The 22743-nt window shown below is 40.1% G+C and overlaps 1 protein-coding gene across 3 annotated transcripts in view; it reads right to left on the reverse strand.

Moving 5' to 3' along the window:
• The window catches only part of LOC105932538 (gamma-aminobutyric acid receptor subunit beta-3), a 94856-nt gene that overhangs the window by 34291 nt on the left and 37822 nt on the right, over positions 1-22743 (reverse strand). For all 3 annotated transcript variants that reach the window (XM_012871755.3, XM_036128416.1, XM_036128415.1), the window contains one exon: positions 3037-3257. In XM_012871755.3, the coding sequence (XP_012727209.3) occupies positions 3037-3257 (221 nt within the window). The remainder of the gene's footprint in view (positions 1-3036; positions 3258-22743) is intronic.

The following is a 22743-nucleotide window of genomic DNA, read 5'->3' on the forward strand; positions in this document are numbered from 1 at the left end:
CAAGTCTGAGGGCTCGCATGTTTTTTTCCAAGTAAGGTTAAAGAGTCATTTATATGGTTGCATATCACCAAATCCAAGAAATCACAAAGACCACTACACATGTATTATGTTCATCTTTTATGGAGGACCGTCTTATGAACAAGTGCTGATGATGCAATCAAAGACCTGGGAAGACTACCAGATTAAACCAACGCCATAGCTGACAGAGCCTGTGCAACGATGTCAGTTCACATATTGCAAAGCTGAAAGGATGGCAGGTAACATAGTTGAGTTGTTTGAATTTCTTTCTAGTCACACACCTAAAGACAATAAGGAGCATTAGCTTACATTGCCCAGGTGATCGCTGGTTAGTTAGTAGCAGTAGGGTTACTACGGAAAGGCAGACAGTATTTGCCTGTCCTGCCATTGGATTTTAGATGTTGAGCGTATTTAGAAGTTTTTCCAATGTTTTTTTTAACAGGATTCACACAACGTCCACATTATTCCAACAAAACACAGACCATCAAGATGGAAGAGTTGTTGAATTTCAACTTGCTCAGACCTTAGCAGCTACTTGATCCATAAATCTCAAAAGGGAGATTGGGAATAGTTTCAACAGGTGTAGTTGCAACATGTAACTTTTCCCGAAACATAAACAAGCTAGCGTGATGACACTCACACTGCACATGCTCAGTTGGATAATACAGTACATCAGGTTAGAGCATGGACAGTAGGTTTGTGTGCATGTTTGTGTGCATGCATGCATGTGTGCGTCTGTGTCTATGCCCTTTTACAACAGTGTGCTGAGTAGGATAAAATAAATTGTATAATTAAATAAAAACAAATATAATAATAATGAACGCATGTATTAACAATTAATAAAAGTTAATTGGCTCAAACATTTTTCAAAAGCTTCCTACTGTATTATATATCAATTTGAATCTTTGACATCTTGCATACTCCTCTAGGCAAATGTATAATAGTCACTTGATCAAAGCTGATTAATAACACTGCAATATTATTATAACATTAATTTTAATACAAATGGTGATACAAAATATAATACTCATTTATTAACTGTGAAATGTATTGTATTTGTAACATGTTGAAGCCATCCCTAAACAATGTTGCAACATCTGACTGTGCAATCAGATGCAAACTGTGACAAATTTCCTTTTTATTAAGCAAAACTAAGTCATTTTCATGTGGTGCTCCCTCTACAGGACCTTTTGAATATAGCACTGTGGTAAATTCTGGCAGCCCTCCGCGGATGGATAGTTTTGGTTGGATCATGCTGTCTGTAACGCAACAGCGCGAGCGGGTATATTTATAGCTCGTGTTCATAGTCGCTTATTTTGTAGCCCAAATAAGCGACTTAATGGTCAAAAACAAGCCCAAGCCCAATAAATTGCAACCCGCGACTCATGAAATTTAGAAGAGACTTAACAAACAGGGCAAAAGTCAGTTATAATAAGTGGATTCTCACTCAACGAGAACAGAGCTGCGAGACAACCACCGGTTTGATGTATAGAAAGTTGCAAGTGTGGTTTCAAACAGAGACTGTAGGAGAAAATGATACACCCCTCAATCGTCTCATCAACACTTAGATTACCATAACATTAAGTAAACTTAGTGCTGATTTAAATGGTTTTGACTATTAACAGACAGGCATAGGTTTATTGTATAACAATGGGGCTTGTCTAATCCAAAGCCTTTCTGAGCAACAGAGTTTAAAGCAAAAAGTGTTTCACCCCTCCTATCCTGGGAAAGTTGCTCAAAAGTCACTTCTCCTGAGGCAGAATGAGCGGGAAAACGGTTAAACGTCCCCATTTGGAAAGTTTCCACAAAGAGTCTTTCCATCTGCAGGTTGAGTTGAGTGTGTCTATTTTTACCCAGCTGAGCACAGGCAGACCAAAAACTTGGTAGCCGCCACTTGTTCTGGGAAACTGTACAGGAAATGTTGGAAAGACTGGAGCGGTGAGTTCATCAGACCTTCAGTAAAGCTGATAGTTGAGCCTTTTTAAAGATTTTTCGACACCACGCAGATATAGAGGAAAATCTTTACATTTCACTCAGTGCAAAATGTCTACACTTGTAGTGGGAGTGGTGGCCAAGTGTATTGGAGAGTCAGGCGTTGGCGTATTGGGGAGGTCACAAAGGTCACCGGTTCGAAACTCAGTCTGTTACTCTGGCTCCCTGAGCAAGACCCCTGACCTCAGATTGTTCCCTGTGTGCCCCCTCAGTGTGCCAGCAATATGTAATTTGTGCTCAGCAAATGCTAAGCGTAAATTAGCCACTTAATTATAATGCATTCATTGACACAATATACAACTTTGTAAGCCGGGTCTGGCCTTCACTGGTGATGCTAAAAATCCTGGTTCTGGTCATATGCTTGAGCGACCTGTGCATTGCTGCAATGAATAACATAGCTGTGGTCATTTTGCTGCTTCAACATTTCCAGCATTTGCGGTTTTAGTGTGGTATACAACTTTTTCTACCTGGTTTGAACACAATTTTAGGTCATCTTAGATATTTCACTCATAGTCTGCTGTAAAGGAATGTTGTTTTATGACTTAATATTATGTATTATAAGGTCACTTAGAGTAGAAATTGTCAGATACTAAAGGCGATTAAACTTTTTTATGATTATTTAATGTCAAAATTAATGGAAATACTAAACTACAATGAAACAAATTAAGACTCTGCCGTTCAAATATACGGTTATAAATGGTAAAGAAAAGGAAAGTAGCAAGGGAAAAATGGCGTTGTGTGTGTGACAAATGAGTGTATAAACCTACAGATGCAACATCCTTGGATTCAGAGTTTATGATGTGCCATGTAAATGTGGTTAATTTAAACAAAGACGATATCACTTTGGCTTTCAAAGCATTTTTGCCAATGTCCGAGTTCAGAAAACTATTTTTTTTTTTAGGTAGGTCAATGGGGCATTCACTAAATATTTCCAAGGAACAGTTTCTGCAAATACGTACGGCCTTTTCTTTGAAACCACTCTCAAAAAATAAGATTTGAGAACCTAATGAAACAAAGAGAGCGTACCTGAGTCCATATAGGACCGTCCCGTCAGGGTGCAGGCGAATCATGCGATTTTTGACAGTGACTCCGTGAACAAAAGACTTCTTGTCATTGAGGAAGTAAGTGTCAGGGACCCACAGCTGATCTGCAACCCGATTGTCCAGAGTCAAGTTGAGTGGGATTCCTATATAGGCAAGACGCTTGTCCCTCCAGTACTGCTGGAAATACATGGTCAGCGTGTAGTCCTATGGAAAAACAGAGATGGAAAGAGAACAATAAATTTAAGTCGCAACTGGTGATGAAAACTTCTTTTTTATGATTCATTGGTTTTATTTCTTCACCAAAAACTCCGCAAACTCCAATATTTAGATAACATGGCAAGGCTTCATATAAACTAGAAGCAAACTAGCACCCTGACTGCAGGCAGCTTCTCTAAATGCCTCCGCCTGGGAACACACTGGTCAGGATAATAAAGTACCAAAGTACATTGTATAAACGGGAAAGCTGAGTCATCTACTTGCAGCTTTAGTGAACAATTTTCAGAGAAAAAAAAAAACCTAAAAATTATCCCACTGCATGAATTGTCCTAGTAGACGAACGTTGATTCATAAGGTTACATTGCATGACACCTGAAAGCTCTTTAAAGCCTTTCATTTTATTTTAAATGGACCGGCACTCAGCAGTCCGGACTGCAGTGACTTATTCTCAAAAGGCTGTTTTTTAATGCATTTTCGCAAAAATTCAAAACTGCATTTATTTGCTCCCTATTTAAAGCTAAGACAGATGGCTTCTTGTCTCTTCGTCACACCTACACTCTGTCTATGAGGCTCCTTTGTAAAATGCGGCCATTCTTGAATGTGTGTATAAATGCTTGAAACTGAATAATTTGGACAGAATCGCTGTCAATTTCTGAAATCTTTTAAACTGAATAATTCACTCATTTTCCATTTGAATAGATTGCATACACCAGCCGAGGAGACTAAGATTTAGTAACAATCGTTGGTCTCCACCAACGTATGAGACGAGAGTATGTGGTGTGATCTGGTAGCTGGAAAAGAAAAGAGAAAATAGCTACAATGGATAAACTACAGTGTGCTATTATGGAATCCCCACTACCATCACCAAAAAAATGGTCAGGTTCATTGTAGCACTCCCATAACTGAAGTCTATGTTTATGTTTCCTTTTATTAAACAAACTAAATAGTCGTGTTATTTATCTTATTTACACAGTGGCATGTAATTGGTTTCTCCATAGTTGCTTGTCAACAATTACTCGCCACTTCAATGTGCACACTAGGGATGGGCCAACCTTAACACCAGATATTAAAGCTATAGTTGGCATGATAAGTTGTGGTAGCAAGTACACCTGATGGTGAGCTATCCTACCAAGCTAAAGTTATATTATATTAGCTTTTTCTAACTCCTAGTAACACTAAGTACAGAGTAGAACCACAAAAGAATGACCATTATGTGCTCAATACACAGATTCAAAAGCTAAATTTAATAGATTTTCATAGCATTCATACACCATTGAAAAGCATACACTATTGAATGTATTTAACTGCCTTCTGTTCCAAAACTAAAAAAAACAACAACAAGAAGATAGTTACTTTATGACAATAGTAACTTGCCCCACCTTGATGCAGCCGAACACTGTGAATATCACACCCCTGATCCCAATACCCAGGTACTATTAATGAGACACACCTCAAAGACATGGCATGATGCTATGTTCTAAAAGCGACGCCTAATTTCCTCATATTTTCAACGTTGTGCCCCACGTTTTTTGTTACATCACAGTTCCCAGCAGAGATTTTATTTATTTTTTTAATCAGTCTCTGCATCAATGTATTGTTGTTATATCACTGTTATTTTATGGGTGGCAAACTGGCATGATCCAGCACTCAAAAAAGAACAAGAAAAGCAGGCCCTAACTCAGTCCTGCCACGAGAATACACGGAAATCCAACGGTGTAAGCGGAAGTTCGTGTTTTGCATTCATTCACGTAATATTTGACCAGAGCAGCAGCTGCACCAGAGGACCCAGGCCCTCCCCCCCTTCATTCCATACCACATAATCCTGTTACTCAAGCTAACTCTTCCTCTCCACCATATCTATTTCTCTGTGTTCGCACCACTTCTACCCCCCACCCCCCTCTCTTTCTCTTTCTCTGGGCACTGCAACGATCTTCACCACACCCGCTGTGGTGTTAAAATGAAACCTGCCTGCGCCGAGCTGGCGCTGGTAAAGACACACATGTCCCCGCGGTGCCAAACGGAAACCAGAACGAGATTAAAAGCGTTTCGCTGCAACGCGCGTCGGCCTTCCAAAAAGGTTCACGTGTGAACAAGCCGTTACGTAACGCGAGTAGTTATTTGTCTCCTCGCGCAGCCACAAACGCCGTTTCCAACGCACAACAGGTTTTGCATTCTGATTAAAAAAAATGCGGGGGGGGACAAAGCAAAGAAGAGTTCCAAAATAAACTCATCCAAATTCAGAACGATGTCTGAACGTTACGTTTGTTAATCTCTTTTCTCAACTTCATAATCAGTAAATATTCCATTTAGCATGCAGATATGAGAAAAGGAAGATCTTAGTCAGCACAGGACACAGATTGGACTCACAGCATGACAAGGAAAGCTTATTGGCACCGCGCCATGCTTGTACAGTAATAGAACCGCGGCATGTTTCATAGCCTGCAACCCCCCCCCCCCAAAATCACTCTCCGATTGTAGTCTTTAGAGAGCATGTGGGAGGAAATGTCAGGAATTATTGTGGTAATTACTTTTGTGTACTGCCATTATCTTCCATTACAAATCATCCTTTTCTGCCCTGTTTGAACAAAAGGCTCCCACTTTCAATAGAAAGCCCTCATTAAAGCCCTCTATTAGAAGTAAACAGTTTTTTTCTGTTAAGTATACGTGTCGCCAGATCTGTGGATTTGTGGCTGTTGGATCAATGTTCAGGACATTTTCGAATAAATAAAGAAATACTGTAGGTCACTGGGTCATTTAGTTTGTTTTTCTATACATTATTGACCTATATAACAGACAAAAGAAATGTCACCACATCCAAGCTTTTTATGAGAAAAATATGTAAAACAAGGGTGCTTTTTTAAAAAAAAAAAAAAAAATACATACAGTTTGATTCTTTGAACAAATGTTGCACCAATCAGGCTAATAATTCTTGCTTTTCAGGAGGTCTGAAGTAACTAAACATCCAGGCTCATTCATTTAATAGAGATTAATTGCATCCTTTAAACGCATCACACATTGATGATGTTGTTTGATACTAACGAAAACAAAGATACCACTTTATCACTATATCACCTTATCACAAAACCTTGTCAGAAAGTGTTCTAAACATTTTATGCCACAGTAAATGCCAATTATTTGACTTGTAAAAGTCCTTTTTTCAAAGTCAAAAAAATATTGTTTAAATATTTCCCAAGGTAAACATTTAGGTAACATTTTCAAATATTTCAACCCCAGTCTTGGTCCCAAGTATCAAATCCATTGATTTTATTTTATTTTACTTCATCCTGTATGTAGATACTTGAAAACAGGAGCTTGCAGACTGGAAAAATTCAGAAAATATGTGTGGGGGGAAAAAAACTGAACGTTATTCTGGCGACAAAAAAAATGTTTTTAAGGGGAGAGTGAAATCATTAAACTAACCAAAAATGTAGAGATTAGATCAAAAACAGGAGCCACAGATTGGCTGATAGGAACATATGCAATGACAACATTAACGCTACCGTCTGTTGTCATGGAAACCTTGATATATTGTCGTAGCGAGCATCCCATCCCATCAGGGTTTCATGCAGGCCTACCGTAATAATGTCAATGCTTGTTTGGCTTTCTTTTATCCACACAGTTGATCAGCGGCTTAACTTCCACTAACCTGATAACTGGGACATATATCCTCGTACATTTCCTGTTTTATGTTTTCGCAAGCTGAGCAAAGCTAGCTAACTCATCATTAAAATAAAAATCAAAGTATTTTAGAGAAAGATATGTAATGCACAACCTATAGTATTTGAAGTAGAAAATGGCTGCCCTATGCCAGGCTGTCACCAATTTTTTTTTTTTTTATACATTGGAAAATCTCCAAAACTTGAGTGCTACAACTCTTGCAGGTGGTGGTGACCCCCCACCGCCACTGAATCGCTACAACTACACCTCAGGAATAACCTGCTGGAGGTTTTTCCTTCCCGCTAATGGGGAGTTTTTTCTTCCCACTGTCGCTTCATGCTTGCTCAGTATGAGGGTTTGCTGCAAAGCCATGGACAATGCAGACGACTCTTCCTGTGGCTCTACGCTTCTCCAGGAGTGAATGCTGCTTGTCGGGACTTTGAAACAATCAACTGGTTCCCTTATATAGGAAATTTTTGACCAATCTGTATAATCTGATTGAATTTGACTTTGTAAAGTGCCTCAAGATGACATGTTTCATGAATTGCCGCTGTATAAATAAAATTGAATTGAATTGAACCCAATATTAACATAATGCAATCTCAGGCCACACTATACTGTCTGCCCTGTACCTCAGCTCTAATGTTTTGCATAGATTAGAGGTACACTGGACCCCAACTACAGTCCAATTTTCTGCCAGTGCCTTTGCCCTCCCTTTGGGAACACAGTGGTCAGTACAATAGAGTGACGCGGTACACAGTATGGTAGTGGGGACTCATCTACCTGCAGCTTTAGCAAACACTTCCATAGAACGTTAACCTCCCCCATCAACTCAACATTTCTAGTACAGGGACAATTATTCACAAGGCTGAACTGCATGACACCTGAAAACGTATCAAACCAAGGACGCCTCTCATTCAAATTCAAAGGGCCAGGCCCTCGGATGTTTGGACTTGACTGAATTATTCTGAAAAGGTCGCTGCTGTCGTTTGTCCTCCATTAGGGTAATTTTAAGCACGCGTTCCCCTCTCTAATAAAGGTTTTAATTAAAGTACACCTTTGTCCTTCTGATCATCAACTGGAACGGTCCATTTTGCAGATGCGCAATAACCAGCATGTACATCTGCTGCCTTTGTCTGTGGCGTCTCTGCATTTGGGGCCAGTGGACCCAGGCCCCACCAGATGTCACTGTGGAGCTCTACGTTTGCAATAATCAGCGGGACAGGATCGTTTTTTAAAGAGCAATATTGTAAAAAGACTGATTTCCTTACCAATAAAATTCTGTTAGAAACATTTGTGTCTCTATATCTAAGTCTGCCAGAGAACTGACAATCTCAGTAGGCTAAATCCTCTTGAGGCGCCTTGATATTGGGGTCTGCCCACCAACGTTTGTTTGAATAATGGACATCTGAAGTCGCAGTGCGCATGCCCAACACGCTCTCAGTAGATGGCAATGGGGCACAAATACTACGGCCCCAAGCTCGGAGCGTCCAATAAAATACTAGAATTGCACACGATGCGTTTACTTTCTGACGGATAGTGTACGACCATCAAGTGTTGCGTGAATCTTTTCTGTTCAATAAATGAACAATGTAAGTGAGCCTTTATTTGTAATGTTATGTATAAAAGTTAAATTACATTTAGCCTGCATAAAATGGCATTTCCGGTGTGTTGGTTCATGCCAATTTATCTGTTTGATTTAAAATTGATCAAAGTCAGGTTGTATGCATCACAAAAAAAAATTGTGGCTGCTAATAGGTGTTGAGTTTTTGTGCCCCACTTAACCTATCATGCCAGAGACGCCACTGGCCTTTGTCTTTATTTACAGGTAATCGTTTCCTTGCCTGTAGCAGAAAGATGTCACATCCCTGAACTAGTTGAAAAGGACATCAATCCTTAACGAGTGGTGGAGGCTATAGCAAACTAGTCAGACGTATACATTTTTGCTGAAAGTTAAAATGTTCATATCACTGGGATACGGCTCCATATGTGTAGTTTTAGTTTGGTCCAGTGTTTTTAGAAGAATGTCGGTGTTTCTATTAGGAAAACATGTGACAGGTGAACCTCTTGATGGTGATATGCCTTCGATAAATAAACCTACACTGCAAAAACAGATCTAAAACTAAGTAAAATGTTCTTAAAGTTAGTGTATTTGTACTTAATTTGAGCAGGTAAATAAGATTATTTGCCAATGGAATGAGTATTTTGACCCCTAATATAAGATAATTAGATATCCTGCACTTGAAATAAGATGAGGGAGATGAGTTGTTCCTATTTTAAGTGCAAAAATCTTATTCCATTGGCAAATTACCTTATTTACCTGCTCAAATCAAGGACAAATGCATTAATTTTAAGAACATTTTACTTATTTTAAGTTCTATTTTTGCAGTGTATTACATTGTTTATGGCTTTCTGCTTTTGGATCCACAGCATACCAAGATAATGAGTAGTCTACACATCTACAGAAATAATTCCTGAGTGTCAGTAAAAATGTTGCTTCCGGTTGGCATTTGATGCTTTGACACTAAAAACAAAGTAGTTGTAGTTTCTTCAATCTGATTACTTCTTCACCTTCAACAACTTCTTGTGCTGTATTAAACAAGTGTCGCCAGATATATTCCAGGCACAGGGAGCCTAAATGAGTGGTGCTGAAATAATGAGCAGAAGCGTAGCTCTAGCTCCTTTGCAAAGTTGCGTTGTTTGAGGCTGCCGTATCGGCTGGGACTTACCAGACCGCTCAAGCTCTGCCACAGATGGATTAAGCTTTATATTTATCACTAGTTATGCAGCAGCAGCAGCAGCAACAGATATGCCGTCTTTATGCCTCCCAGGTCTTGCAGTTGTTTGAAAAAGTACCCTGCCAGACTAGTGCTGAGCTGATCCTTCAGCCTATGAAGCCTACGTCTGGCTAGCTTGTTAGCTTCCCCAGCTCCAAGGTCTTGTCTAACGTTCCAACAAGCTCAAGTTGCTATGACTGTAATCATTAAGCAGAATTAATTATCCAAGCTACGGAGCTCCACGCAACGATCATGTTGAACAACCGCCTTTAAATGAATGATTTAATTAACCCGAATCATCAGCATGCACGTCATAGCCGTTGGGTCTGTTGGTTTTCTACCACTCAACAACACCTATTAGTAATTTAATAGCCAAATAGAAATCTGTTTGTCTGCTCTGGTAAGTGACAATACTGATGTCGAGCTCCACGACAATACCCCTGGCCCTACTGAAACCATTTTTTTTAATTAGACGACAAGCTTTTATTAATGTCACTGGCATTAGAGTTGTGTTTTTGCCCACATTCAGTCATGGGAACAATATGTGCCTGGCTTCTGTGATCTTGTCTTGAAATCGGAAGATGTTCAGCTTACAAATCGATGGAAGCAAACTCAAACCACTCCGTCAACAATCACAAATGCTATAATCCTGCTGAACTCAACTGAATACGTCCTATTTCCTCGCCTCTCATGTCCGTCTCCATTACCGCCGGAACTTTACCCTCCACCGTCACCTCCAAATGACTGATACCTTTCACGCTGCCTCGTTTTGACCCTCACATCCCATCCACGCCACCCTTGCATCACACCTGAAGGCAGCGTCTCCGCTCAGCGTGTCAGCAGGTGGGCAGCGCTGCAGGATGATAAATGATTTAAAGCGACAGCGCAGCCTGTGTAAACATGCGGCCAAGGAGTCCTCATCAATGTTGCATTGAGACAATCAAAATGAATTTGAGATGAAGCGAGCAGAGCTTTGCAATACCTGCCCAGGAGCCGTTTTTTTTTTTCTTTCTTTCTTTCTTTAAAGGAAGTGAGCCTTGGGTTTCTGTGAGCTAGAACAGCAACATTATAAATTATTGACACCTCACCCTATTCCCACTACAGTCTGCTTTTACTGCTGTTGTTTGTACATTAGCATATGTTGTCAGCTATACTAAAGATGGTGACCAGTGGAGATGATTTCCAGCATGCCTTAATTATTTATTTATTTATTTTTTTTTACCAGAGGGGATAATCATTTTCCTTTCAGGGTGTGTGAGAGTTCAGATAAGCAGAGTTTTGGCTGCGAACTGACCCATATTCAATTTAATCTCTCCCCCTCCAGAGCGTTGCAAATATTGTGCAGCGACGCAACCAAAGGCGTCAAGGAAAGCACCCCGTTCGTCACAAGCTGTCCGTCACTTAAACAAAAAAAGAGCAGAATCCAACTTTTCCTTCAAAGAAAAATTTACCCACTTTGTACTCGTTATGAACCCCCGGTCCAGTTAAGTAGTTTTAGTCACTTTAATATAGCTCCAGAGCTCTCTCTCTCTCCTGCCCTCGGGATCACCCTACAGTGGTACATCACTGCAGTGCGGGGGAATCCCTCAGTGATTTCCTACACCCCTCCTTCCACGGTTATAAAACAGTAAAGCACAGTGACGTGATTAAAATGTCCTTTTCCCCACTAAATGACAGTGTCTGCCTTCAATATGGATAGGATCACTTCATCACTGTCTAAGACAGGGGTGTCAAACATACGGTCCGCGGGCCGGTTCCGGCCCGCCGAACAATTTAGTCCGGCCCGGTGGCTAAATGCATTATCATTATTTAAAAAAAAAATGATTTAAAAAAAAAAAATTAATCCAGTGGCCTGTCTGGCAATGTGGCAATAATAATTGTTGTCTTAATGCCAAAAAGCGCTCATCAGATTTGACTTTCACAAGTGGAGCAGTACTGCTTTTGCCTTTGTGCTCCGCTTGATTTATGAATGTGAATAGTTTTATTATGATTAATGCGGGGAATATCTCAAATGATATGGACACTACAATGGGAAAGTAGGAGATGAAAGGAAGAACAAGAAAAAAAGAAAAGGTGAAGGAAAGAGGAGATAAAAGGAAGAGAATGATAAAAAACAATTATTGAAAAAAACATGTACTTCGTTTAATTGAAAATCTGCAGTTCCTATATTGTCCATGGGGGCGCTGTGTTTTAATCAGCAGATGGTAGCACTGAGCTTCAGATGTGGAAAATTGATTTTAAATTATTTCTTAATTTTTATGTTTGATGTATTTTGTCATGCAGGACAGTGTTTTTAAGTTCCAAAAAATATAAATGAATGTTTTTCAACATTGTAGAATCACTGTGATCAGTTCTTATGCATAATGCACTTAAGTAAATGTTTAACTGAGTAAAAGTATTGTTGAAATTGCACATACTTTTCATAAAAACGCTGAGGTTATTCAAAATATATTGTGTAAAAGTGAAATTTGTTTAATATAAAAATCAACAACAAGTCTACTTTTATTAGTTCTATTTAATCTTGCAATGAGTTTACTCGTGTGGCCCTCTTCAGCTCTGATTAATCTGTATGCGGCCCCTAATCCAAAGTGAGTTTGACACCCCTGGTCTAAGACTTTTAATGATGTATTAGCTCGTAAATGGGAGATATAGGAGGAAGATGGAAGAGATAAAGTACAAATTTTCCCACTTACGAACGGCCCCCCATTCAATTCAGGCTGTTGTTTCTTCTCTATGGTTATTTACAGCTGATGTGAATTCATGGTGAATTCTTTAATGACATCTGCCATGTATGAGGTTATTTGAAACACTTTTAGCATTGCAAGTGCAAAAGGCTTTCAGTTCCATAAAGTAGCCCAGATATCAAATTCTAGTATAGATATAACGGCTCAATATGAAACCGGATATTTACAGTTTTTAACAGATCACATCCACGTCCTTAATATTTTGTTGAATTGTGTTCTAAACTGTATGGTTTGGGTCAAACATTATTGGTATCCCTTCGCTAGCTACTTACAATTGTTTGCTTGAATCCAACTGCTGTAACTGAGTTTTCAGAGGTCAGGGCTTTGTGACTTAACGACTATTTGCACACATTTTAGCTTCTCCGAGAGTATTTGTCTGGTACAGTCATGCAATTTCACAGTATCTGACATTATTTTGTCAACTGACTGCTGTCTGTCTTTTTTGCCTTGAAGATTCCAACTTTATCAGATGCTAAGGACCACTGCCACACTTTTTAGCCTCTCGACAAGGGTTGTTTGTTGCATTCAGTTTGAACACTATTTTTTATCTTAATGTGCCTTATTATCAATTAATATCATTAATGATAGTATCTATTGCATAATTTCCCCCTTTTAATAAGTCTTGTTTTTCAGCTGTACAGCTTAACTTTAAATTGAGCTTTTTTCCACAATGTATTTTTGCATTTTTCTGAGGTCTTCTCTGGGATTGCTCACGCTCCGTCTTTCCATGGGTGTCTTTGATTTCTGTCTGTGTGTTATAAGTGAATTCTGAGCTGGCGTGTCACCAAAAAATACTCTTGATTCTTGATGGCTCTTCCAAAGACTGTCATTTGTTGTCCTCTCGTCCCTTTGTAACCGATTTGGCAGTATGCTTGGGGTTTAAGTCCATTTAGAGCACCCAATTGTCCCCAAGCTTTAATTTCCAGGCTGGTGTCTTGAGACGTCGCCTTAATAGTACCCTATGAGGTTCTTACCCTATGATGCCATCTATTTGGTGTCATGCACTATCCCTTCCCCCTGGCAGTGAAACATCCATAAAACATGGTGTCCTTCACAGTTGGGGTGATGTTTTCAGTCTTTCAAAGCCACCCGCCTCCTTTTTTTTTTCTTCCTAATGGCTAAATTTTGAGATTTTTATTTCCTCAGATCACGGGACATGTCTCCAATAATTAAGGTTTTTGTCCCTTGAGTGCATTTGCCAAATTTTGATGTTGCTTTTGGAGTGATGGCTTCTTCCTATCCGGCCATTCTTTCAGCCCAAGTACCCGTTTCACTGTGGATGATGACACCCATCAGCCTCAACTCTTCGTAGAAAGAAGATAAATGATGACTGGCAGAAGAGCTTTTACATTTGAAGGAGAGAAAAGGGCCAAAACCAACTGTTAAACATTTGTTAGCACTGTATGCAAGTAGAGTAGCATAAACTTCAACCCTTTTCCTCTTCAAGCCTATCTAGAAGAGCTAGATGTTCTTAAAACTCAGTTTCCACATAGCCTTAAAACAACAACAAAAAAAAGGCTTTTACTTGACACTCAGCAGGTTAACATTGTCTCTTCCGAGTCCACCGAAATACTATGTACTGTTAAACGGGGCCTTGTAAAACAAAACGCCAGGACGAGACAACTCATACAGAAGTTGGCAGCTGAATCTGAATCATGTGAAAATGATGATGTAATTTTGACGAAAATGTCTTTTAATGGGCATTAGCAGCTGAAAATGCTGTTTTACCACAATATAAAGCTACGAATAAGTTCTAAAACAACCAGAGAACGTCTAGTTATGTTTTTAATTCATTTTCCTTGGAGGAATTTTTACAAAATATTCAGTAATACCGTTAGCAAAGGGAACAAACGGGAGTCTTTATTTCTTTTTGCCTCAAAATCTAAGCCAACAAGATGTTTTAATCAGCTGGTTTCAATGTTTTTGCTCTATTATCCAGTCTACTGCTCCGGTTTTTAAGCACTCTGACACGGTTTTACAAAGAGCATGTCTAGGTCGCGTCCTTGAGATGGCTGTTTAAGCTTTAGCTTTCTGTACAATCTAAAACTGTCTGGAAAAGGATTGCAGCATTTTCCAAGTGGGGATGAATGTGGACAGTAAGAGCGTCAAATATTATTGTGTTTCAAGAATGTATTTCCTGTTCCAGTGTTGGAAATGCTTCCCTTTGTTCTTACTTATTGTATATTTTGTCTCCATTTTGTTCTTCCTTTCTTGTGTCTTTCTGCACTCTATTATGTGCTTCCTTTCTCACTTGTGCTCTTATTTTCTTCCTTCCTTCCTTCCTTCCTTCCTTCCTTCCTTCCTTCCTTCCTAGTGACCATCCATTCTTATGACCTAGCTCTAATTTCTGTCCTAACTTTTATGTTCTATCTACATTCCTTCCATGTCCTTTCTTTAATTGTTTTCATTGTACCTTTCTTTCTTTCCTTCACAGTGTCCTCCCTCCATTCCTTTCCTACTGTTCTTCCTTCATTTCGTTCCTTGCCTACGTTATTCTCTTTGTCTCCTTCCCTTTTGTTCTACATTGCGTCTTTCCATCCTTCCTTCCTTCCATACCCTCCCTCTTCTGTCCTTTCTTTCCTCCTTTCTTTTCCTCCCTTTGCATGTTCTATATCTAAAGCCGGTCTGATGCAGAAATATCTGTAATATTTTTAATATTTTGTATTGTAAAATAAAAATAAAGGACTAAGAACTCTGGAAAGTTGAGTCCTGAAAGGTTTGTAATTTTTCCAAGGGTATTGTGTGCTGAAACCTGGCAAGCTTGTGCCCTTGGAGGGTGGTAGGACGATTGATGAAGGACAGTACGGGAGAATATCTCAGGGACGGGGACGATCATGGAGAAAACTCTCTTTTTGCGATTCTTAAGAGCAACGTCAAGACGTCATACACACTGGAATCCAATTTTTCAGCCATTCCGCCTTGTCCTAATAGGCTCGAAGCAGATGGCAGAGTCTTCCTTCACTTTTGAGGCAACCTTAACAAACGCTGGAACATAGTGTCCCTGTTTTTAGAGCCACTCCGTTTTTACTGCTTCAAACCTTTCATCTGTTAAAAGTCGGTGGAATCTTTCCGTCCGAGGACCTTTGCGAGAAGCGCTCATAAAGCCAATTTACTAGACCGTTTTATTTGTTACACAACATCTGCTTGAGTGGCACCAATTGAAGGAAATGAAGCTGGCTCCTATGGAATGCACATTTCCCAAGCTTGCTGTGTGTTTAAGGTGCACACAGCTCTTGATTATGGCTTCTAGCTCAAGAGGATCGTGGCGCTGGAAGCCCCCCCCCGCCCCCCACCTCAAATCATGTGTCCTGTCATTTGGATGGCACCAAAAGCCAAGAAGAGCTCTCTTTGCTCACTCTAAATCTTAGTGATCATCACTTCAACCCACAGCATGCTTTCTCCTGAGGCCAATTACATTCCATCAGGCAGGAAGCCGGATGCAGGATAAAAGACATGGGGTATATTAAGCTGCACTATGAGGATGGAGAGAAAAGATACGCTCCTGCTGCATCGCTGGGAGAGCTATACCAGATAATTAGGATAACATAGTTATTGCTTCGGCAACATCTGAATCCAAGATGTGCTTTATGCAGCGTCAGCCTTGCATCAGGTATTTAAGACCTTACTGTAACTCCTTCTGATATCGTTCAGAAGGTATCTGAAATCTGGAAGCAGAGATTTACATAAGAAACAGGTTTTTTTTTTTTGTGGTACTGGTGCAAGATCCAAAAAAAAAAGTAAACGAGGAGCAGGAACATTTGGAGATGGAAAGATGGAGATCTTTTCACCTCTCCAAAATGACAGCCTTTTTTTTGTTGTTTTTTTTCTCCCCTGCTTCTTCTTTTTCGACACCCACACACAGCCGTGGGTGTACGGATGACTGGCTTGTTCAGCCTGTTACTGTGACTGCGTTCACAGTGCGTGCTCTGACCGTTTCTCTTTGTGCGCGTGGCTCGCTCTACCTTTTGTCGTGCTGAAACTTCATTTCCCGAGGCGGAGTTTCCCCGACGCGACTTCTTTAAGGTCGAAAAATTGGTGGAGGAAAAGGGCTTTGGACAAAGCGCCGGCAATTATTGTCGAACGCTTCAAATTTTGTCAACATCCACAAACTTCAATGTATTTTATTGTTTTTTTTTTTTGTTTTTTTTGGGACAGACCAACTCAACTCAAGCAGTTAAAGGTATTTAAGGGTTTTGCTGGAGGTGTAGCTGTTGCAGCAGCTGGAACAGTTTGGTGGTGCTGAACACAGACCTACACCCCGTGGCCTTATTTCTAACCCGCATCTCTGTAATAATGAGTGTGAATCCAGTTAAATGGAGACAGACACTGTTATTTTATGTTTTATCTTAAAACCTCACCTTAAAGGTTATGTTAGAGAATAAAAGTGAAAGATTAAAGGGTTAATTTAAGGAATAAAGCTGCACTTTACTGATTAAAGTCGATAAATTGGAGTTTGCTTGTTGTTAGCACCACCGCTGAACTTACAATGGGGCTAACACACGACACATTTTCATTTGACTTCTCCGTAAGTTTACAACACTTTCCTACACACACACTCTCAATATGCTCTTCCTCGCTCTGATCTTGGCCTTGTGTGCGTCTTTCATCAAGCAAGGCCCGCAGAACACCATAAGCAAACCTCGGAGGTAATTAATAAGCCTTGCTCAGGCATTTAGGCAGCTGCCTGTGCGGAGCACCAAGGCTGACTACGTCGACCTGCCCTGCCAGGTGGATTTTTTTTTTTTTTTTTTTTTGATGTGGATGAACCAGATGTCACCTTCCAAGCTTTCAGAGGTGTTTCGATTGGCTGCCTCTCTTTGCTCGGCTCTTTCTCCATTTTTTCATTTCTTTGTACTTTTCTTCTCCAGATAAAGTCTAATGGTGTGTTCACACCGAGTGTGTTTTCGGTGGCCTGAGCGACCGATTTACATGATAACCCTTATGCATTGGTCTGACACAAGGCGATGCAACAGGCAGGATTCGGGCGATTACAGCGAAGCCACAAGGGCGTGACACCTGCGATGGATGTCGCCGCAGTGGGAAAATGTGAACATCTGTGTCTTGATGCGTCACGACAACCAATCGGGAAGCGGGTGTGGCTGTGATGTGGGGGCAAGGACATCAGCAGAGACAAAGTTGTTCTCATTCAACATCGAAGACAAGCGGATGTTGGCGGTCTATGGTTGTTGAAGAGTGAAAATGTCCGTACCATTGTACTAATGTGCTTATCTCCTGCCATGCAAATTGCTGCCGATATGTCAGGCGTGCAAATGTGGCAACTTTGTGGCCTAAAAGGCGTTCGACGTGAATGCACCAGAACGCTTCCATCCTTTGCCGTTTTTTCCATCAGGTTGCCCAAACACTTGTCTAATATCCTAGAAGGTTTGAAGTTGAAAAATCTAACTGGTCTGACACAAAACACGTCACATCCCGTCTTAGAGTTAAACGTGTCAAGTGCAAGTTTCCAGAAATGAGAGCACGACCTGGGACAGCAAATAGAAATCAAATCCGAAGTTAGAAGTACCAGTTCTCCTTTTTAACAACAAAAAAAAGAAGGGATCCTAGCACACCTCCTTGCTGACTCCTCACAGTAAATAGTTTTTACAGCATTGATACTATATAGGAGTTTTGGGCCCGGGAACAAAAAGGAACAAAGAAACAAAAAGGACTTGAACTGCAATAATCTGATAAAGACTCTGAATCCCAGAATGCACAGTGTTAACCCATTTCCATGCTCAGGTCACAGGAAAGAGGAGTTTCACAGCTGGAACCCTTGTGGAATCTCCCCGTGAATGTCTGGCAAAGAAAATTAGTCTAGAAATATAGAATATATTAATTTCTTTGTTTTTGCTTTGATTGTGGTGCTTAAATCTTTGAGTGGCAAAAGGCCACTGAGCCCAATAATGCTAATAGGGTGTTTTCACTGACGTCACTGGCCAACTTCCGGTCCGCCATATTGGGTGGCACACTTCCTTATCTCTAGTTGTCCTACACGTATTTTCGTATCGCGAATGGATAAGTACGCCAGCACGCTAGAGCGACCAGATAAGGACGTATATCTGAGGAAATGTTCCGTGATCGACCATATGGACCCGTATGCCCTCCACGGTGCCTTGTTTAGCACTTATCCAGATGATTGGCCAAATGTAGAGCACGGCGACATAGTGCATTACCTGGTGTTCGGTGAAAACCCTCTGCACGCTCTTGAGGAAATGAGAGCTTACAAGGACCAGTTCACATCTGGTTATGTACATCAAGGAAATCGCCATCATACGTGGACGGGTGAGTTTTAATAAGATGGTAAAAATGTAAACAATCCGACGCAAATGTGTCGCATGCTTCTGCGGTGGCTGACAGCCGGCGGTGCGCGAAGGCGCTTGGCTGCAGGGCTGATCGACGCCGCTCGCGGCTTTAATTATTTAAGCAGAACAATGACCAGTGCAAAATTAAGTTGTATTTACCATATTGGCGCCGGTAGGAGCTGCAGATCATAAAGCCAGCAAACAGTGGGAACACAGCAACTCGTTCAAAGGTAAGCTGCGCTCAGGCGGGCTCTGGCTCATGCTAACCGTTAGCGCTAACAACCACTCGCGCATGTAATGTACTTTTAACTTGCTGCTATGTGTTTCAAAGGTTTAGAACACACTCTCATTGGCATCGGGATACTGTGGAAAGTTATGTTCGGTCGACTTACAGCCGCGACCCAAGCGAGCCGACGACTCTTCGTTATCTCTAACAGTTGTTCTCCGTGGTTGCGCCTCCAGGCAGGAAAGCGGTGGAAAATTAATCTGTTTCTATGTTTTTCCCATGGCGATCATGTGTTGCGCTGTTACAGCCCACAATACAGCAACGGTTTACCATGGTTGAAATCAAGTTAAGGTGAAATTAATCAAATTAAAACACGGCTGAGAGAGGGAGTACAGTACGCGGTAGTAATAGGCAGTAGAGGCGGCGGAGGCAGTCAACACGGCAGCCGCAGAAAGTAATAAGTCATAACGCCCAAGCCCTATTATTAATATATTCTTCTTACATGTTTTAAATACTTAACAGTTAATTACCTGTGACAAAGTGAGCACCGCAGACTCTGGCGTATTCCAGCTTAACACCGTCCAAATCGGACCTGGATATCCGTGTCAGCCATAGGTGACGGTGTTGTTCAGAGAGCTGTTTTGTTTTTTCACACTGATTCACTATTACGGCTGGTAGGCGATAGAAAGAGCGTTGATCTCCACCTCCACGGGCCGTGCAACCAACCATTAAACACGTTTTCCCCATTGTTCACTTCCAATACTGCCTAAGGCGTCATACAATGCAGGTCAACGGTGCGAAACGACTGCCACCCAATATGGCGGACGCGCTGAGTAGTCACGTGAGCGTGACGTCAGCTGAAAACCCCCTATTGGTTTTGTGAAGTTAAAGGAGCCACTTTACTCCTGCAATGTGAGCTTGCTCCATTTTATCTGTGTTTTCCTTTCATCTCTTCTTACTAACCTGCATAACACACGTCTGCACAGTCCTTAAAAATGTACTACGTCTTGTCCCAGCTAATGCTAAAGCTAAGAGCTCTGGTAAGACGAAAACCAACATCAGTTCTTTTATTCTTAAAATCTCCTCCGAAAAATTCAGCTTCAAACTTCACTTGAAATATATCAGTCTTTGTGTACTAAAACTAAGGTATGAATAGCAGTTTTTTTCTTCCACTAAATTTTCAGTTTCCACTGAGTAAACTGTATGCTCTTTTTTCTTTTTTAGTTCAATTAGTAAAACATAAAGCTTCTTTGAGAAGCACTTGTATTAGGAACCAAACATTAAGCATATCCAAGTAACATATATAATAAAAAAAGAAAGGTAATCCCAACATGTGTTAAATAGTGCTCACTGAAGCCTATAATATCAAGGATAAGGTTTCCTTAAACATGATCAAAATCCACTTTGGTCCTAGAATCACTCGCGCTGGCTGCTAGCTTCAGCCTCATCTAAAAGCTAATTTGCATTTCTATAAAGCGAACATGCTAAGAGAGTTATTTGATGGATGTGAGATATTAACTTCTCATAACCTTTGAATAGAACCATACTTCAGAAAATTAGAGGTCTTTGGACTTTTTTGAATCCTGTGTTCACATACTAGCAGTGTGATACGACAGACCAGCAAACCCAGAATGGATTTTGGGATATTCAAGAAATGAACATACTGAAAAAGTGATTGCATTTTAGGCCAATTACTAAGGTTTTTTTTTTTTTTTTTTGGTATCTGGTCACATCTGTTCTGTCTTTTTTTAAGCGCATAGAGCAAATACAACACAAGTCTTCACCACAATTCTTCTAATCAGGATGTAGTGGATGTGACGCAGTCTCGGAAACAATCGAAAGCTTCGTCTTTTTGGACGGTTTCCCTTCAGCACTTAGAAATGTCTGCTTTCTTGTCCAAAAAAAAAAACTAACTCCAAGCCTTATTTCAGCACAGCTAGCAGTCTGTGTAAACAAACGTCAATCTTTTTGGACCGGTTCCTCATAACGTCTGCAGATTTCCTCACTAAATTGGTGAAGTTGAATTGGCAGAAGAAATGTTCCCTGAAATAAATGTAGAACTGAGATCTTGAAGACTTATCAGAAGTATTTTTTTTTTTAATGGGAAAAAAAATGCAAACTGTGGTATTAATCCTCTATATAGCTTTGATGGAAGGTTGACAACAAAAAGCAATGATTGTTGTTCCTCCACTGGCCCCGTCCTGGTTTGGATGAGCCCCATCCACCAAATGTCAAACGCTGAAAACAACAAACAGCTTGATCCGTCTTGCTTCCGCTTCAACACTGGATAACAGCCACAAATTGTCCATTTAACTAGCACAGATGCACAACTGCACATGTGCGGTCCCTCTGTGACTTGGTGGCAATGAGACATGGACCTAATTAATTAGCAGTTTAAGTGTGATCTCAACTCTCCCATTCCCTGGTTGATCAGTCGCCTTCATCTGCTCTGCCGAGAGAAGCTCGTTTGGCCCGCTAGCTCCTGTTAACAGCACCCCCATATTGTCAAATCCCACTACACTCTTTTTTTTTTTTTAAATCGAGCTAATAACCCCCCCAACAAAAAGAACAACTCTTTTAGTGAACAAAGTGGATCAATGAGTAGACATGAATACATACACAAATGTTTTTAAAATTATGAATAACTGAATTGCTCCATCAAAACAAAAAAGATGGTTTTAAGGAAAGATACATAAATTAACTAAATTAATAATTATTTGACAAATTAATGTTTGATAAATACATAAACTTGACTCTATAAATATTTAATTAATAAATATACTATCTAATTTCCTATCTAACCTGCACACCTCCCTCTAGATTCCGCAGAAAGCCAGACAGCAAGCTTAAAACGGTTATGGTCTGTTTGAGTTGACTAATCCAACACAAAATTTCACAATTTGTTCTTGTGCTGATGTTATAAATCAATTTGGAGTTTCTGAAAATGTATTGTGACAGATAATTGCACAATTGCACCCTTGGATTATCATTTCTTTTCGTTAATTAACTAACTAAATCTCAGTGTCAGAGTGATGGGTTTTATTTAGGCTACTTTTTAGTTAAGAAGTGAAAATTGAAGTCTTCATGCAGCGAGGCTGCATGAAGGTTTTTAGTCTTTGGCGAGACCTACATCTGCTTGATGGGTGTCAAAGAGTCACCAGGAGGTCCGTTTAAAATTAAACTGAGCAGACATTACTCTTTCCTTAAACCTACTGCTTTACCAGAGAGCATAAGAACCTGTGATAAAGCCTTTTATCTCCTATTTATTTAAACTACAACTAAACTCCACTATATTAAAATGTGACTTGGTCAAATGTATTCAAAAGATGATGAAAAAAAAAGTTTTTGATATTCATCCACCTGGAAAGAGTTAGAAGTACATTTCCAAATTCCTTCAGGGGGGTATAAATGTCTCATTGACGGTTACGTCAATGAGACAGAAACTTTTGACGGCCATTGTTGGTGCCAATTGTGGTAAAAAACTTTATCAAGTCTGAGGACGCTAGGGTTGTCACAATACTAACATTTCAAGGTCGATATCGATACCCAGGAAAATATTCGATACTCGATACCATTTCCAATACCGTAGGGATTAAAAAAAAGACAAAAAATTAGAGGAATAAAAAAATATTTTAGTAACATGAAAAACTCACCTTTTCCAATTTCAACATTTGTTTACAGATTTCTACTGAAGTTTATTTATATAGCACCAATTCACAACACATGTCATCTAGTGTGCAAATAAATGCTAAATAAATAACCAAAATA

Source organism: Fundulus heteroclitus, chromosome 24, assembly GCF_011125445.2.
Source record: "Fundulus heteroclitus isolate FHET01 chromosome 24, MU-UCD_Fhet_4.1, whole genome shotgun sequence".
NCBI lineage: Eukaryota > Metazoa > Chordata > Actinopteri > Cyprinodontiformes > Fundulidae > Fundulus > Fundulus heteroclitus.